Source organism: Oncorhynchus clarkii, unplaced genomic scaffold, assembly GCF_045791955.1.
Source record: "Oncorhynchus clarkii lewisi isolate Uvic-CL-2024 unplaced genomic scaffold, UVic_Ocla_1.0 unplaced_contig_7997_pilon_pilon, whole genome shotgun sequence".
NCBI lineage: Eukaryota > Metazoa > Chordata > Actinopteri > Salmoniformes > Salmonidae > Oncorhynchus > Oncorhynchus clarkii.
The window spans coordinates 1-19,694 of record NW_027259134.1 but is presented as its reverse complement, the minus strand read 5'-3'; the positions used below and the strand labels follow the sequence as shown (position 1 = coordinate 19,694).

Below are 19,694 nucleotides of genomic sequence, written 5' to 3'. Positions count from 1 at the left end.
GACAGACAGTGAAATAGGAGTGACAGACAGTGAAATAGGAGTGACAGACAGGGAAATAGGAGTGACAGACAGCGCCAAATGGCTCTGGTCAAGAGCAGTGTGCTATATAGGAAACAGGAAGCCATTTGGGAAGCATCCCCCAGTCTACATGATGTCCTGTCTACATGTCTACATAGAACAGGCCAAGCATCTATTCTGGGGTAAAGGGTCTAGAATGTTCTAGAAAGTGTAATGCCCTAATATTGTAAACTGGGAAAGAGACAACCAAAACCAGAAACACACGGCCACTCACTGCAATCAAATCAAATATCAAAAGCTTAATATAATAATCATTTACATTCTACATGACTGTATGTGAGATTTCAGGGACTATTTGGTTTTTCCTGATTGAATCAATCGAACAAGACCCATTGGTACAGGCCTCTGACCCATTGGTACAGGCCTCTGACCCATTGGTACAGACCTCTGACCCATTGGTACAGGCCTCTGACCCATTGGTACAGGCCTCTGACCCATTGGTACAGGCCTCTGACCCATTGGTACAGGCCTCTGACCCATTGGTACAGGCCTCTGACCCATTGGTACAGGCCTCTGACCCATTGTTACAGGCCTCTGACCCATTGTTACAGGCCTCTGACCCATTGGTACAGGCCTCTGACCCATTGGTACAGGGTAGGCCTCTGACCCATTGGTACAGGCCTCTGACCCATTGGTACAGGCCTCTGACCCATTGGTACAGGCCTCTGACCCATTGGTACAGGGTAGGCCTCTGACCCATTGGTACAGACCTCTGACCCATTGGTACAGGCCTCTGATGATCTTTATACCGTAGAGATAATAATATGTTTAGAAATGGCATATGCCAACTCTTTGTCTCTGGATTAAAGTGAATGATACCATTCAAGTTCATACACTCATATTCATCTCCAAACAGACATGACGTATATAATAGTCGGCTGGGCAAAAGGACCAGATGATGATTAGCTGGACAAACTGCCTGACGATGGAGAAATCCCAAATGGCACCCTATTCCTTATGTAGCGCACTCATCATTTTTGTTTTATATATCAGGGCCCATTGTGCTCCTATAGGGCTCTGGTCAAAAGTAATGCACTTTATAGGGGAATAGGGGGTGCAATTTTGGACAGATCAACGATGCTCTGACGGGCGGATGAACAGAGAACAACAATACAGCAGAATGAGAAATGAAGAGTCAAAGCAGAATGGAAACAGAGGCACTACATCATGTTCCACGTGTAAATCCTTCTTCAGAAACACCCGTTTTTTTTTTTATAATCCGATCCCCAGTGTACTAGAAAAAGGTTAAGCTTGTTTTCATTGACATTATTCTGTTCACAAGGCAAAAGGATCGTTCTGTCTGTTTCCTCATATTCGGGTTTGAATTAGAATTCATTATTATTATTATTATTATTATTAGATTATTTCTATTGTCATTTCCAATATATTCACAATCCTCTCTAGCTGATTAAATAAAGTGAGGTCAAGGTACAAAACTTTAAAAAAAAATCTATCTATGTGATGATGATGGGTAAATTCAAGTAATGTAGAAGCTGGCCCTGTATCAGTGTTGTTATTGGAAGAAGCTGGCCCTGTATCAGTGTTGTTATTGGAAGAAGCTGGCCCTGTATCAGTGTTGTTATTGGAAGAAGCTGGCCCTGTATCAGTGTTGTTATTGGAAGAAGCTGGCCCTGTATCAGTGTTGTTATTGGAAGAAGCTGGCCCTGTATCAGTGTTGTTATTGGAGGAAGCTGGCCCTGTATCAGTGTTGTTATTGGAGGAAAATGTGTCAGTGTTGTTATTGGAGGAAACAGGCCCTCTATCAATGTTGTTATTTGGGGGGTAGCACTATTCACTATCCAGAGGAAGGAGGGGGGGGGGGGGGGGGGGGTCATAGGTCATGTTATCATACAGTTAGAGGAACTGATAATAAAAGGTGCTGTGTGCAGAAGTTGCACTATAACTACTTTAGAAATATAAATGTCTTTGTAAATAAATACATGCATAAATAAATAAATGATCATGTTGTTAAATATATAAATATAACCTCAACATAATAAAATAAAAAAATCTGACTCAGATATTAATTAAGATTCAATTTGGAGGATTTTGACAAATGATGTATGTCAGAGCTAGTGTAGATCGTCTATTGAGAGTAGATACAGAGATGTAGCCGAACCATCATGTGTTTCTTTCTAATAGAAAACCAGTGTGAACATGTGAACGTTTGATCGATGCCAACCCTTATCTCGTCGCCAGGCTGTGGATGCATCCCAATTGGCACACGATTGTCTGCATAGTTCACTGCACTTGACCAGAGCAACTATGAAAGAGACCATGGGCCCAAATAAAAAAATAATGCACTATATAGGTAATAGATTGCATTCAAAAAAATGTTTTAACCTTTATTTAACTTGGGACGCACCCTGTGTGTGTTAACGTCTCAAGACATATCAGGGGGAATACGGAGATTAGATAGCGTCCTTGAGGAGCTATTCGGGGCGGCAGGGTAGCCTAGTGGTTAGAGCATTGGACTAGTAACCGGAAGGTTGCGAGTTCAAACCCCCGAGCTGACAAGGTACAAATCTGTCGTTCTGCCCCTGAACAGGCAGTTAACCCACTGTTCCCAGGCCGTCATTGAAAATAAGAATTTGTTCTTAACTGACTTGCCTGGCTAAATAAAGGTAAAAAAAAAAAAAAAAAAAAAAAATTCATGAGGAGCTATTCTGTCCTTTCCAACAGAACTGAGCTGGTATGGAAAGAGACAAGGGACAGAACAGCTACTACACCCAACCACTGTCAACTGTCGTTATTCACTCCTAAGGGCCAGAACAGCTACTACACCCAACCACTGTCAACTGTCGTTATTCACTCCTAAGGGACAGAACAGCTACTACACCCAACCACTGTCAACTGTCGTTAATCACTCCTAAGGGACAGAACAGCTACTACACCCAACCACTGTCAACTGTCGTTAATCACTCCTAAGGGACAGAACAGCTACTACACCCAACCACTGTCAACTGTCGTTATTCACTCCTAAGGGACAGAACAGCTACTACACCCAACCACTGTCAACTGTCGTTATTCACTCCTAAGGGACAGAACAGCTACTACACCCAACCACTGTCAACTGTCGTTTTTTCACCCCTATTTTTTAGTTTTTTGTTTGTTGCAGAACTGAGGAAACCCTAATATGGTGAAAATGTGTTTACTTTGAATACTAACCTGCTTGTTTCAACATTGTATCGAGTAACAATAAGACCAATTACTTCCTTCTCTGTTTTTTTCTGTAAGGTAAACCCGAGGTGCAACAATGTAGTAATTGTTTGTTTTTTAAATGTTTTTATTTAACCTTTTATTTAAGTCGTAATGTGAACAGAAGCCCACTGTCAGGGCAACTTTAAAACGGAGCGATTTACTGTCAACGCTGCGGACATTCTCTTTTCTTTTTCCTGAAGGAATAAATGTGCTATTTAATAAGCTCAGTGTGTTGCTGGCAACTACCATACAGTACATCATAATGCAAGTCTATAAAATAAGGAACTGGTAACTACCCCTCTCCCCGTCTCTCTTCCTCCGTTCCCTCGGCTCGGGAACATTCTGGTAAAGTAAGGAGGTTTGGGCTCAGTCCCAAATGATACCTTATTCCCTACTTAGTGCACTACTTTAGACCAGAGCCTGTACCCTATTCCCTATGTAGTGCACTACTTTTGACCAGAGCCCTGTAAGCCATTCTTACAGTAGATATGACCAGCCCTAAAGGCCCTTCTTACAGTAGATATGACCAGCCCTAAAGGCCCTTCTTACAGTAGCTATGACCAGCCCTATAGGCCCTGGTCAAAAGCAATGCACTATATAGGGAATAGAGTGGTATTTGGGCCTCAGGCTTGGAGAGGGGTTAAACCAGACAATAAGGCCAACACAGACAGACAGCGGTACAGGCCTGACAGACACACAACGATGACGGAGGCCTCAGGGCCTTAGATACGCTGGTGGTCAGCTTGGGATAAACTGGGCGTGTGCAGGAGGAGGAGCAAGTCGGTTACTAGTGTAGGAGGAGGAAGAGGAGGAGGAGGAGGAGGGTTAAGGGCACAGGAGGGAAGGAGTATTACGGTCTGGAGTCAATATACAGGCTAGTCTTTTGGTGTTCTATTGTCTTGTCAATGAGACGTGTTGATTCACATCCTCATCTGTCCAGCTCTTCTTCTGGATAGTTTGGATCTGACAGAAACAAGAGGGAGATAATATATATATATATATATATATATATGTATTCATTAAAACAATGACTCAAACAGGCTTACATTGTACATGTGATCCAGAGCCACTACAGTAGTGAGTCATTTAGCAGACTCTCTGATCCAGAGCCACTACAGTAGTGAGTCATTGAACAGACTCTCTGATCCAGAGCCACTACAGTAGTGAGTCATTTAGCAGACTCTCTGATCCAGAGCCACTACAGTAGTGAGTCATTTAGCAGACTCTCTCATCCAGAGAGACTTACAGTAGTGAGTCATTTAGCAGACTCTCTTATCCAGAGAGACTTACAGTAGTGAGTCATTTAGCAGACTCTCTTATCCAGGGCAACTTCCAATCAGTGCATCCCACTAATGTAGGTAAAACAACCACATACGATCATGATCATTGTAAAGTAAAACCTAAGGCCTTCTTCAAACCAGCCGGTACGTGGAAAACCATTGCTATTAAAACTAGAGGTGCCATCAACAGATCTAAGTGCGTCAGCCATGTTACCTGATGGATCCAGCCAGCAGAGGGTTAAATGCATAGAGCCAGTCGTGCATCTCCTTGTCGTTGCTGGCTTGGAGCAGTATCCCGCGGTGCTCAGTACACACAGCAAACGCGTTTGGTGTCTGGGGAGAAACACACGGAGAGAACGTACAGTGGTGTTAAAACCAGACAGCTTCTGAAAGGAAAGCTTCTCTTTGAGTTTTTACAGCGGGGAGGAAAAACGTCTGTCTTTTCAAATACTGTAGATATACTTTACACAGAGTGTACAAAACATTAGGTACACCTTCCTAATATTGAGTTGCACCCCCCCCCCCCCCCCCCCCTCTTTTTGTTCTCGGGAAAGCCTCAATTCAATCAGGGTGTGGACTCTACAAGAAAGCGTTCCACAGGGATGCTGGCCCAATTTGACTCCAATGCTTCCCACAGTTGTGTCAAGATGGCTGGATGTCCTTTAGGTGGTGGACCATTCTTGATACACACGGGAAACTGTTGGGTGTGAAAAACGCAGCAGCGTTGCAGTTCTTGAGACAAACCGGTGCACCTGTCACCTTCTACCATACCCCGTTTAAAGGCACTTCAATATTTTGTCTTGTCCGTTCACCCTCTGAATGGCACACATACACAATCCATGTCTCAATTGTCTGAAGGCTTAAAAATCCTTCTTTAACCCGTCTCCTCCCCCTTCATCTACACTGATTGAAGTGGATTTAACAAGGGACATCAATGAGGGATCATAGATTTCACCTGGATTCACCTGGTCAGTCTATGTCACGGAAAGGTGTTCCTAATGTTTTGTACACTCAGTGTGTGTGTCAACTAAAAGAGGATGTGAGATGGTGTTCCTAATGTTTGTAAAGGTATGTTGGCAGGTACAGTTATCTAAAGGTATGTTGTCAGGTAAAGTTATCTAAAGGTATGTCGTCAGGTAAAGTTATCTAAAGGTATGTTGTCAGGTAAAGTTATCTAAAGGTGTGTTGGCAGGTAAAGTTATAAAAAGGTGTGTTGGCAGGTAAAGATGTCCGGTAAAGTTATCTAAAGGTATGTTGTCAGGTAAAGTTATCTAAAGGTATGTCGTCAGGTAAAGTTATCTAAAGGTATGTTGGCAGGTAAAGTTATCTAAAGGTATGTTGGCAGGTAAAGATGTCAGGTAAAGTTATCTAAAGGTATGTTGTCAGGTAAAGTTATCTAAAGGTATGTTGGCAGGTAAAGGTGTCAGGTAAAGTTATCTAAACGTATGTCGTCAGGTAAAGTTATCTAAAGGTATGTCGTCAGGTAAAGTTATCTAAAGGTATGTTGGCAGGTAAAGTTATCTAAAGGTATGTTGGCAGGTAAAGTTATCTAAAGGTATGTCGGCAGGTAAAGTTATCTAAAGGTATGTCGTCAGGTAAAGTTATCTAAAGGTTTGTCGTCAGGTAAAGTTATCTAAAGGTATGTTGTCAGGTAAAGTTATCTAAAGGTATGTCGTCAGGTAAAGTTATCTAAAGGTATGTTGGCAGGTAAAGATGTCAGGTAAAGTTATCTAAAGGTATGTTGTCAGGTAAAGTTATCTAAAGGTATGTTGGCAGGTAAAGTTATCTAAAGGTATGTCGTCAGGTAAAGTTATCTAAAGGTATGTTGGCAGGTAAAGATGTCAGGTAAAGTTATCTAAAGGTATGTTGTCAGGTAAAGTTATCTAAAGGTATGTTGGCAGGTAAAGGTGTCAGGTAAAGTTATCTAAAGGTATGTCGTCAGGTAAAGTTATCTAAAGGTATGTCGTCAGGTAAAGTTATCTAAAGGTATGTTGGCAGGTAAAGTTATCTAAAGGTATGTTGGCAGGTAAAGTTATCTAAAGGTATGTCGGCAGGTAAAGTTATCTAAAGGTATGTCGTCAGGTAAAGTTATCTAAAGGTTTGTCGTCAGGTAAAGTTATCTAAAGGTATGTTGTCAGGTAAAGTTATCTAAAGGTATGTCGTCAGGTAAAGTTATCTAAAGGTATGTTGGCAGGTAAAGATGTCAGGTAAAGTTATCTAAAGGTATGTTGGCAGGTAAAGATGTCAGGTAAAGTTATCTAAAGGTATGTCGTCAGGTAAAGTTATCTAAAGGTATGTCGTCAGGTAAAGTTATCTAAATGTATGTTGGCAGGTAAAGATGTCAGGTAAAGTTATCTAAAGGTATGTTGTCAGGTAAAGTTATCTAAAGGTATGTTGGCAGGTAAAGTTATCTAAAGGTATGTCGTCAGGTAAAGTTATCTAAATGTATGTTGGCAGGTAAAGATGTCAGGTAAAGTTATCTAAAGGTATGTTGTCAGGTAAAGTTATCTAAAGGTATGTTGGCAGGTAAAGTTATCTAAAGGTATGTCGTCAGGTAAAGTTATCTAAAGGTGTGTTGGCAGCTAAAGATGTCAGGTAAAGTTATCTAAAGGCATGTTGGCAGGTAAAGAAGTCAGGTAAAGTTATCTAAAGGTATGTTGTCAGGTAAAGTTATCTAAAGGCATGTTGGCAGGTAAAGATGTCAGGTAAAGTTATCTAAAGGTATGTCGTCAGGTAAAGTTATCTAAAGGTATGTCGTCAGGTAAAGTTATCTAAATGTATGTTGGCAGGTAAAGATGTCAGGTAAAGTTATCTAAAGGTATGTTGTCAGGTAAAGTTATCTAAAGGTATGTTGGCAGGTAAAGTTATCTAAAGGTATGTCGTCAGGTAAAGTTATCTAAATGTATGTTGGCAGGTAAAGATGTCAGGTAAAGTTATCTAAAGGTATGTTGTCAGGTAAAGTTATCTAAAGGTATGTTGGCAGGTAAAGTTATCTAAAGGTATGTCGTCAGGTAAAGTTATCTAAAGGTGTGTTGGCAGCTAAAGATGTCAGGTAAAGTTATCTAAAGGCATGTTGGCAGGTAAAGAAGTCAGGTAAAGTTATCTAAAGGTATGTTGGCAGGTAAAGTTATCTAAAGGTATGTCGTCAGGTAAAGTTATCTAAATGTATGTTGGCAGGTAAAGATGTCAGGTAAAGTTATCTAAAGGTATGTTGTCAGGTAAAGTTATCTAAAGGTATGTTGGCAGGTAAAGTTATCTAAAGGTATGTCGTCAGGTAAAGTTATCTAAAGGTGTGTTGGCAGCTAAAGATGTCAGGTAAAGTTATCTAAAGGCATGTTGGCAGGTAAAGATGTCAGGTAAAGTTATCTAAAGGCATGTTGGCAGGTAAAGATGTCAGGTAAAGTTATCTAAAGGCATGTTGGCAGGTAAAGATGTCAGGTAAAGTTATCTAAAGGTATGTTGGCAGGTAAAGTTATCTAATGGTATGTTGGCAGGTAAAGGTGTCAGGTAAAGTTATCTAAAGGTGTGTTGGCAGGTAAAGATGTCAGGTAAAGTTATCTAAAGGTATGTTGGCAGGTAAAGATGTCAGGTAAAGTTATCTAAAGGTATGTTGTCAGGTAAAGTTATCTAAAGGTATGTTGTCAGGTAAAGTTATCTAAAGATATGTTGTCAGGTAAAGTTATCTAAAGGTATGTTGTCAGGTAAAGTTATCTAAAGGTATGTTGGCAGGTAAAGTTATCTAAAGGTATGTTGGCAGGTAAAGTTATCTAAAGGTATGTTGGCAGGTAAAGATGTCAGGTAAAGTTATCTAAAGGTATGTTGTCAGGTAAAGTTATCTAAAGGTATGTTGGCAGGTAAAGTTATCTAAAGGTATGTTGGCAGGTAAAGATGTCAGGTAAAGTTATCTAAAGGTATGTTGGCAGGTAAAGATGTCAGGTAAAGTTATCTAAAGGTATGTTGTCAGGTAAAGTTATCTAAAGGTATGTTGGCAGGTAAAGATGTCAGGTAAAGTTATCTAAAGGTATGTTGGCAGGTAAAGATGTCAGGTAAAGTTATCTAAAGGTATGTTGGCAGGTAAAGATGTCAGGTAAAGTTATCTAAAGGTATGTTGGCAGGTAAAGATGTCAGGTAAAGTTATCTAAAGGTATGTTGTCAGGTAAAGTTATCTAAAGGTATGTTGGCAGGTAAAGTTATCTAAAGGTATGTTGTCAGGTAAAGTTATCTAAAGGTATGTTGGCAGGTAAAGATGTCAGGTAAAGTTATCTAAAGGTATGTTGTCAGGTAAAGTTATCTACAGGTATGTTGGCAGGTAAATTTATCTAAAGGTATGTTGTCAGGTAAAGGTATCTATAGGTATGTTGGCAGGTAAAGTTATCTAAAGGTATGTTGGCAGGTAAAGATGTGTAAAGGTGTGTCGGCAGGTAAAGGTGGCAGGTAATGGTGTCAGGTAAAGGTGTGTAAAGGTATGTTGGCAGGTAATGGTGTCAGGTAAAGGTGTGTAAAGGTGATGTACCTTAAGCATGGCCTGCTGGTCCTCGCTGTACTCGACATGGGCAGAGGAGAGGTTGAGGATGGCTCTCTCCACGCTGTCTCTCTCTGTATTGTAGATGTAGACGTACGGACGTCTCACCATTACATAGCGCTTCACCCAGCCGTTGCTATGAGGCTCCAGGAAATGCAGGTAGCCCTTCTTTGACACGATGGGGCTGGTGGAAAGACCAAGTACATTACACGTGTAACTACACTTGACGAGATCCAATCTAGAAGGCACAAGAAACTCACGTTGAAATAAGAGTAGCCAAGCTTAACCTAGAGTATTAATGCCGACCAGAAACCCTGTTTGTTCTGCCAGAAGAGTCAAGATCAAGACTCAAATGCTAACGAAGACTGGTGTTGAAGAAATTATAAATTCCCCCAAAATTATTTTCAGTGTGAGCAGTTCTTATTTTTTCTAGTTGATATGCCTTTCCAACGCTGTACCCATTAAGGACTATTGAGTTGAGAACAGCCGTTATTAACTCAGCCGGGTACTGTACATGATTGTCAATGTATTTGATTTGGTCAGTTCGACCACTTTTAATGATAAACCTCTGGAGCCATAAACCACTGACTCATTCAGTCAATCAATCAATCAATCAATCAATCAATCTCTGGAGCCATAAACCACTGACTCATTCAGTCAATCAATCAATCAATCAATCAATCTCTGGAGCCATAAATCACTGACTCATTCAGTTAATCAATCAATCACTCAGCAGGTAGTCTAGTGGTTAGAGCGTTGGACTTGTAACCGAAAGGTTGCAAGATTGAATCCCAGAGCTGACATGGTACAAATCTGTCGTTCTGCCCCTGAACAGGCAGTTAACCCACTGTTCCTAGGTCAGTTAACCCACTGTTCCTAGGTCAGTTAACCTACTGTTTCTAGACCAGTTAACCCACTGTTCCTAGACCAGTTAACCCACTGTTCCTAGACCAGTTAACCCACTGTTCCTAGACCAGTTAACCCACTGTTCCTAGACCAGTTAACCCACTGTTCCTAGACCAGTTAACCCACTGTTCCTAGACCAGTTAACCCACTACTCCTAGACCAGTTAACACACTGTTCCTAGAACGGTTAACCCACTGTTCCTAGGTCAGTTAACCCACTACTCCTAGACCAGTTAACACACTGTTCCTATACCAGTTAACCGACTGTTCCTAGACCAGTTAACCCACTGTTCCTATGCCGTCTTTGAAAATAAGAATTTGTTCTTAACTGACTTTGCTAGTTAAATAAAGGCAAAAAAAAGGTACAAAAAATCAATCTTTGGAGCCACTCACCTGACCCGGATCTCCTGGATATCTGGAACGAAGCGGCGTTCCCTGGGCTTAACCTCCGGGGCTGCGACCCCACTGGGGCCAGGGGACATCTTGACCTCTCTGTCCCGCTGTGAGCAGTCAGGGTTGGGGCTGGCGCAGCGGGAACGAGGCGTGGGTGTTCTGGGGGGGGGGGGGACAGAGAAAGGAGATGAGATGAGTAAGAAGGAGCACATGCAGAACGGCTAAGATGGGGGCTCAAACCACCGTCGCCAGGGGGGTACATGTGGTTTGGGGTTGGGAGCATTAACGCTACCCCAGACCCCAGTTCAGTCTGTCTTTGGACCATAGTTGAGTGTTGCTGAAGCAGCCATGTCCAGACCTTGGGACTATAAAGGTTCTATCTGCAACAAACAAGATGGTTCTCAAGATAACCCTGGTTGGTTTGAACGGTGTCAGTCATTCTTATCTTGTATTTAACTTAACAACATGAATTGGGGTATTTAGCAGTGGTGTAAAGTACTGAAATAAAAATAATTTAAAGTACTTCTTAAGTAGTTTTTTTGGGGTATCTGTACTTTACTATTTATGTTTTTGACAACTTTTACTTTTACTTCACTACATTCCTAAAGAAAAGTATGTACTTTTTACTTCATACATTTCCCCTGACACCCAAAAGTACTCATTACATTCTGAATGCTTAGCAGGACAGGACAATGGTGTAATTCACACACTTATCAAGTGAACATCCCTGGTCATCCCTACTGCCTCTGATCTGGAGGACTCACTAAACAGAGAACATCCCTGGTCATCCCTACTGACTATGATCTGGAGGACACTAAACAGAGAACATCCCTGGTCATCCCTACTGCCTCTGATCTGGAGGACTCACTAAACAGAGAAAATCCCTGGTCATCCCTACTGCCTTTGATCTGGAGGACTCACTAAACAGAGAACATCCCTGGTCATCCCGACTGCCTCTGATCTGGAGGACTCACTAAACAGAGAACATCCCCGGTCATCCCTACTGCCTCTGATCTGGAGGACTCACTAAACAGAGAACATCCCCGGTCATCCCTACTGCCTCTGATCTGGAGGACTCACTAAACAGAGAACATCCCTGGTCATCCTTACTGCCTCTGATCTGGTGGACTCACTAAACAGAGAACATCCCTGGTCATCCCTACTGCCTCTGATCTGGTGGACTCACTAAACAGAGAACATCCCTGGTCATCACTACTGCCTCTGATCTGGAGGACTCACTAAACAGAGAACATCCCTGGTCATCCCTATTGCCTCTGATCTGGAGGACTCACTAACCAGAGAACATCCCTGGTCATCCCTACTGCCTCTGATCTGGAGGACTCACTAAACAGAGAAAATCCCTGGTCATCCCTATTTCCTCTGATCTGGAGGACTCACTAAACAGAGAACATCCCTGGTCATCCCTACTGCCTCTGATCTGGAGGACTCACTAAACAGAGAACATCCCTGATCGTCCCTACTGCCTCTGATCTGGAGGACTCACTAAACAGAGAACATCCCTGATCGTGCCTACTGCCTCTGATCTGGAGGACTCACTAAACAGAGAACATCCCTGGTCATCCCTACTGCCTCTGATCTGGAGGACTCACTAAACAGAGAACATCCCTGGTCATCCCTACTGCCTCTGATCTGGAGGACTCACTAAACAGAGAACATCCCTGGTCATCCCTACTGCCTCTGATCTGGAGGACTCACTAAACAGAGAACATCCCTGGTCATCCCTACTGCCTCTGATCTGGAGGACTCACTAAACAGAGAACATCCCTGGTCATCCCTACTGCCTCTGATCTGGAGGACTCACTAAACAGAGAACATCCCTGATCATCCCTACTGCCTCTGATCTGGAGGACTCACTAAACAGAGAACATCCCTGGTCATCCCTACTGCCTCTGATCTGGAGGACTGACTAAACAGAGAACATCCCTGGTCATCCCTACTGCCTCTGATCTGGAGGACTCACTAAACAGAGAAAATCCCTGGTCATCCCTACTGCCTCTGATCTGGAGGACTCACTAAACAGAGAACATCCCTGGTCATCCCTACTGCATCTGATCTGGTGGACTCACTAAACAGAGAACATCCCTGGTCATCCCTACTGCCTCTGATCTGGTGGACTCACTAAACAGAGAACATCCCTGGTCATCCCTACTGCCTCTGATCTGGAGGACTCACTAAACAGAGAACATCCCTGGTCATCCCTACTGCCTCTGATCTGGAGGACTCACTAAACAGAGAACATCCCTGATCATCCCTACTGCCTCTGATCTGGAGGACTCACTAAAGAGAGAACATCCCTGGTCATTCCTACTGACTCTGATCTGGAGGACTCACTAAACAGAGAACATCCCTGATCATCCCTACTGCCTCTGATCTGGAGGACTCACTAAACAGAGAACATCCCTGGTCATCCCTACTGCCTCTGATCTGGAGGACTCACTAAACAGAGAACATTCCGGATCATCTCTACTGCCTCTGATCTGGAGGACTCACTAAACAGAGAACATCCCTGGTCATCCCTAATGCCTCTGATCTGGAGGACTCACTAAACAGAGAAAATCCCTGGTCATCCCTATTTCCTCTGATCTGGAGGACTCACTAAACAGAGAACATCCCTGGTCATCCCTACTGCCTCTGATCTGGAGGACTCACTAAACAGAGAACATCCCTGATCGTCCCTACTGCCTCTGATCTGGAGGACTCACTAAACAGAGAACATCCCTGATCGTCCCTACTGCCTCTGATCTGGAGGACTCACTAAACAGAGAACATCCCTGGTCATCCCTACTGCCTCTGATCTGGAGGACTCACTAAACAGAGAACATCCCTGGTCATCCCTACTGCCTCTGATCTGGAGGACTCACTAAACAGAGAACATCCCTGGTCATCCCTACTGCCTCTGATCTGGAGGACTCACTAAACAGAGAACATCCCTGATCATCCCTACTGCCTCTGATCTGGAGGACTCACTAAACAGAGAACATCCCTGGTCATCCCTACTGCCTCTGATCTGGAGGACTCACTAAACAGAGAACATTCCTGATCATCCCTACTGCCTCTGATCTGGAGGACTCACTAAACAGAGAACATCCCTGGTCATCCCTACTGCCTCTGATCTGGAGGACTGACTAAACAGAGAACATCCCTGGTCATCCCTACTGCCTCTGATCTGGAGGACTCACTAAACAGAGAAAATCCCTGGTCATCCCTACTGCCTCTGATCTGGAGGACTCACTAAACAGAGAACATCCCTGGTCATCCCTACTGCATCTGATCTGGTGGACTCACTAACCAGAGAACATCCCTGGTCATCCCTACTGCCTCTGATCTGGTGGACTCACTAAACAGAGAACATCCCTGGTCATCCCTACTGCCTCTGATCTGGAGGACTCACTAAACAGAGAACATCCCTGGTCATCCCTACTGCCTCTGATCTGGAGGACTCACTAAACAGAGAACATCCCTGATCATCCCTACTGCCTCTGATCTGGAGGACTCACTAAAGAGAGAACATCCCTGGTCATTCCTACTGACTCTGATCTGGAGGACTCACTAAACAGAGAACATCCCTGATCATCCCTACTGCCTCTGATCTGGAGGACTCACTAAACAGAGAACATCCCTGGTCATCCCTACTGCCTCTGATCTGGAGGACTCACTAAACAGAGAACATTCCGAATCATCTCTACTGCCTCTGATCTGGAGGACTCACTAAACAGAGAACATCCCTGGTCATCCCTAATGCCTCTGATCTGGAGGACTCACTAAACAGAGAACATCCCTGGTCATCCCTACTGCCTCTGATCTGGAGGACTCACTAAACAGAGAACATCGCTGGTCATCCTTACTGCATCTGATCTGGAGGACTCACTAAACAGAGAACATCCCTGGTCAACCCTACTGCCTCTGATCTGGAGGACTCACTAAACAGAGAACATCCCTGGTCATCCCTACTGCCTCTGATCTGGAGGACTCACTAAACAGAGAACATCCCTGGTCATCCCTACTGCCTCTGATCTGGAGGACTCACTAAACAGAGAACATCCCTGGTCATCCCTACTGCCTCTGATCTGGAGGACTGACTAAACAGAGAACATCCCTGGTCATCCCTACTGCCTCTGATCTGGAGGACTCACTAAACAGAGAAAATCCCTGGTCATCCCTACTGCCTCTGATCTGGAGGACTCACTAAACAGAGAACATCCCTGGTCATCCCTACTGCATCTGATCTGGTGGACTCACTAAACAGAGAACATCCCTGGTCATCCCTACTGCCTCTGATCTGGAGGACTCACTAAACAGAGAACATCCCTGGTCATCCCTACTGCCTCTGATCTGGAGGACTCACTAAACAGAGAACATCCCTGGTCATCCCTACTGCCTCTGATCTGGAGGACTCACTAAACAGAGAACATCCCTGATCATCCCTACTGCCTCTGATCTGGAGGACTCAGTAAAGAGAGAACATCCCTGGTCATTCCTACTGCCTCTGATCTGGAGGACTCACTAAACAGAGAACATCCCTGATCATCCCTACTGCCTCTGATCTGGAGGACTCACTAAACAGAGAACATCCCTGGTCATCCCTACTGCCTCTGATCTGGAGGACTCACTAAACAGAGAACATCCCTGGTCATCCCTACTGCCTCTGATCTGGAGGACTCACTAAACAGAGAACATCGCTGGTCATCCTTACTGCATCTGATCTGGAGGACTCACTAAACAGAGAACATCCCTGGTCAACCCTACTGCCTCTGATCTGGAGGACTCACTAAACAGAGAACATCCCTGGTCATCCCTACTGCCTCTGATCTGGAGGACTCACTAAACAGAGAACATCCCTGGTCATCCCTACTGCCTCTGATCTGGAGGACTCACTAAACAGAGAACATTCCTGATCATCTCTACTGCCTCTGATCTGGAGGACTCACTAAACAGAGAACATCCCTGGTCATCCCTACTGCCTCTGATCTGGAGGACTCACTAAACAGAGAACATCCCTGGTCATCCCTACTGCCTCTGATCTGGAGGACTCACTAAACAGAAAACATCGCTGGTCATCCTTACTGCATCTGATCTGGAGGACTCACTAAACAGAGAACATCCCTGGTCAACCCTACTGCCTCTGATCTGGAGGACTCACTAAACAGAGAACATCCCTGGTCATCCCTACTGCCTCTGATCTGGAGGACTCACTAAACAGAGAACATCCCTGGTCATCCCTACTGCCTCTGATCTGGAGGACTCACTAAACAGAGAACATCCCTGGTCATCCCTACTGCCTCTGATCTGGAGGACTCACTAAACAGAGAACATCCCTGATCATCCCTACTGCCTCTGATCTGGAGGACCCACTAAACAGAGAACATCCCTGGTCATCCCTACTGCCTCTGATCTGGAGGACTCACTAAACAGAGAACATCCCTGGTCATCCCTACTGCCTCTGATTTGGAGGACTCACTAAACAGAGAGCATCCCTGGTCATCTCTACTGCCTCTGATCTGGTGGACTCACTAAACAGAGAACATCCCTGGTCATCCCTACTGCCTCTGATCTGGAGGACTCACTAAACAGAGAACATCCCTGGTCATCCCTACTGCCTCTGATCTGGAGGACTCACTAAACAGAAAACATCGCTGGTCATCCTTACTGCATCTGATCTGGAGGACTCACTAAACAGAGAACATCCCTGGTCATCCCTACTGCCTCTGATCTGGAGGACTCACTAAACAGAGAACATCCCTGGTCATCCCTACTGCCTCTGATCTGGAGGACTCACTAAACAGAGAACATCCCTGGTCATCCCTACTGCCTCTGATCTGGAGGACTCACTAAACAGAGAACATCCCTGGTCATCCCTACTGCCTCTGATCTGGAGGACTCACTAAACAGAGAACATCCCTGGTCATCCCTACTGCCTCTGATCTGGCGGACTCACTAAACAGAGAACATCCCTGGTCATCTCTACTGCCTCTGATCTGGTGGACTCACTAAACAGAGAACATCCCTGGTCATCTCTACTGCCTCTGATCTGGTGGACTCACTAAACAGAGAACATCCCTGGTCATCCCTACTACCTCTTATCTAGCAGACTCACTAAACAGAGAACATCCCTGTTCATCTCTACTGCCTCTGATCTGGAGGACTCACTAAACAGAGAACATCCCTGGTCATCCCTACTGCCTCTGATCTGGAGGACTCACTAAACAGAGAACATCCCTGGTCATCCCTACTGCCTCTGATCTGGCGGACTCACTAAACAGAGAACATCCCTGGTCATCCCTTCTGCCTCTGATCTGGAGGACCCACTAAACAGAGAACATCCCTGGTCATCCCTACTGCCACTGATCTGGAGGACTCACTAAACAGAGAACATCCCCGGTCATCCCTACTGCCTCTGATCTGGAGGACTCACTAAACAGAGAACATCCCTGGTCATCCCTACTGCCTCTGATCTGGCGGACTCACTAAACAGAGAACATCCCTGGTCATCCCTACTGCCTCTGATCTGGAGGACTCACTAAACAGAGAACATCCCTGGTCATCCCTACTGCCTCTGATCTGGCGGACTCACTAAACAGAGAACATCCCTGGTCATCCCTACTGCCTCTGATCTGGAGGACCCACTAAACAGAGAACATCCCTGGTCATCCCTACTGCCACTGATCTGGAGGACTCACTAAACAGAGAACATCCCCGGTCATCCCTACTGCCTCTGATCTGGAGGACTCACTAAACAGAGAACATCCCTGGTCATCCCTACTGCCTCTGATCTGGCGGACTCACTAAACAGAGAACATCCCTGGTCATCCCTACTGCCTCTGATCTGGAGGACTCACTAAACAGAGAACATCCCTGGTCATCCCTACTGCCTCTGATCTGGCGGACTCACTAAACAGAGAACATCCCTGGTCATCCCTACTGCCTCTGATCTGGAGGACTCACTAAACAGAGAACATCCCTGGTCATCCCTACTGCCTCTGATCTGGAGGACTCACTAAACAGAGAACATCCCTGGTCATCCCTACTGTCTCTGATCTGGAGGACTCACTAAACACACACGCTTCGTTTGTAAATTATGTTTGAGTGTTGGAGTGTGCCCCTGGCTATCAGTAAATACATTAAAAACAAGAAAAATGTGCTGTCTTGTTTGAAATCATTTATACTTGTATTGTTTTATACTTCAGTATATTTCAGCAATTACATGTACTTTTAATACTTTATTTTGATACTTAAAACCAAATACTTTTAGACTTAGATACTTTTACTCAAGTAGTATTTTACTGGGTGACTCTCACCTTTAACTGAGTCACTTTCTATTAAGGCATCTTTACCTTGACTCAAGTGCTTGGGTACTCCACCACTGGTATTCAGAGTATATATAAGTAAAGAACATTGAACAAAACAAGGCAAATAACTCCATTCTGTTCGCGTTATGTCAAGAGTGTCTCTTACGAGAGTGTCTCTCTACTGACCTGAGACCTTCGGACTTGGGGTAGCATCCCTCCACCAGTGAGGGGCATGTCGAGGAGGGGGTGAGGGTGTTGAGGGCCGTGGCAGAGGTCGACTCCCTCAGCAGAGTCACTGACATCTCAGACAGCTGGAAACACACACACAAAAACAGCATGTCTACAAAAAGGCTCACTGAAAACCATGTCATTTATCTACTCATAGTTTTCCTCAAATGGAAGTAACTTCAAACCGGATACAGATGGAAACCCATCAAAAAAACCCATCATCTTAAAGTGACACAGGAAGGAAGTCTACCTTGCTTTCACTGGCGCTGACACACACGTGGCTGTACTCTCTGTTGAAGGAGTGGGAGAGCAGCCGAAGACACTGGTGGACGAGAGATAGAGAGTGCTTCACATTTCAGAGCAACAAAAAAAACTTTTACTCAGAGATGTTATTAAAGAGAATGGCTTAACTGGGCACACGTACAACATTTTTAAAAAGGGACACACGAGCAAGAATGGGAATATTCGAGTAACAATAGTAACTAACTTCTAACAAGTTTTTAAAATGTTTTTAAAGAAGACAGACACTGACCTTAATGGCTAGCTCCCTCTGTCTCTCATTGGGGGCATCAACGGTGGGACTGAGGCCGAGACCCTCAGAGGGTTGAGGCGACTCACTCTGCTCCTCACCTACACAGGACAACAACCCCTCCTGACCCAGCAGCAGGGTGGACTCTAACTTCTCCCGCAGGAGCAGGCGGTGCCTCGTCTTCTCCACCTGTAGAGAACCGTCCGGACAAAACATCACGAGTAATACAACTGAGGGGATATGAACCCTGGGTCTTCCACAGGAGAAACATCTGGACCATTAGACCAAGAGGGAAATACAACAGATGGACAAGAGCAACATGGATGATGTTCATTGACTACAGCTTCAACAACATAGTACCCTGCAAGCTCATCACTAGTCTCAGGGCCCTGTACCGTAACACCCTGTATATAGCCTCCACATTGACTCTGTACTGGTACCCCCTGTATATAGCCTCCACATTGACTCTGTACCGGTACCCCCTGTATATAGCCTCCACATTGACTCTGTACCGTAATACCCTGTATATAGCCTCCACATTGACTCTGTACCGGAACACCCTGTATATAGCCTCCACATTGACTCTGTACCGTAACACCCTGTATATAGCCTCCACATTGACTCTGTACCGGTACCACCTGTATATAGCCTCCACATTGACTCTGTACTGGTACCCCCTGTATATAGCCTCCACATTGAGTCTTTACTGGTACCCCCTGTATATAGCCTCCACATTGACTCTGTACCGTAATACCCTGTATATAGCCTCCACATTGACTCTGTACCGGTATCCCCTGTATATAGCCTCCACATTGACTCTGTACCGGTACCCCCTGTATATAGCCTCCACATTGACTCTGTACCGTAACACCCTGTATATAGCCTCCACATTGACTCTGTACCGTAACACCCTGTATATAGCCTCCACATTGACTCTGTACCGTAATACCTTGTATATAGCCTCCACATTGACTCTGTACCGTAACACCCTGTATATCGCCTCCACATTGACTCTGTACCGTAATACCCTGTATATCGCCTCCACATTGACTCTGTACCGTAACACCCTGTATATCGCCTCCACATTGACTCTGTACCGTAACACCCTGTATATAGCCTCCACATTGACTCTGTACCGTAACACTCTGTATATAGCCTCCACATTGACTCTGTACCGTAACACCCTGTATATAGTCTCCATATTGACTCTGTACCGGTACACCCTGTATATAGCCTCCACATTGACTCTGT

General features: G+C 44.6%; 1 protein-coding gene across 1 annotated transcript; it reads right to left on the bottom strand.

Moving 5' to 3' along the window:
• Window positions 1-4,184: 4,184 nt before the first annotated feature.
• On the bottom strand, window positions 4,185-18,632 carry LOC139399581 (kinesin-like protein KIF1A; the record flags this gene model as incomplete). The annotated part of the gene is made up of 7 exons (XM_071144944.1): window positions 4,185-4,242; window positions 4,774-4,892; window positions 9,073-9,265; window positions 10,380-10,538; window positions 17,873-17,997; window positions 18,165-18,236; window positions 18,447-18,632. Coding segments are annotated over 7 exons (897 nt in total), but the record flags the coding sequence as incomplete, so codon positions are not given.
• Between the last annotated feature and the right edge of the window lie 1,062 nt (window positions 18,633-19,694).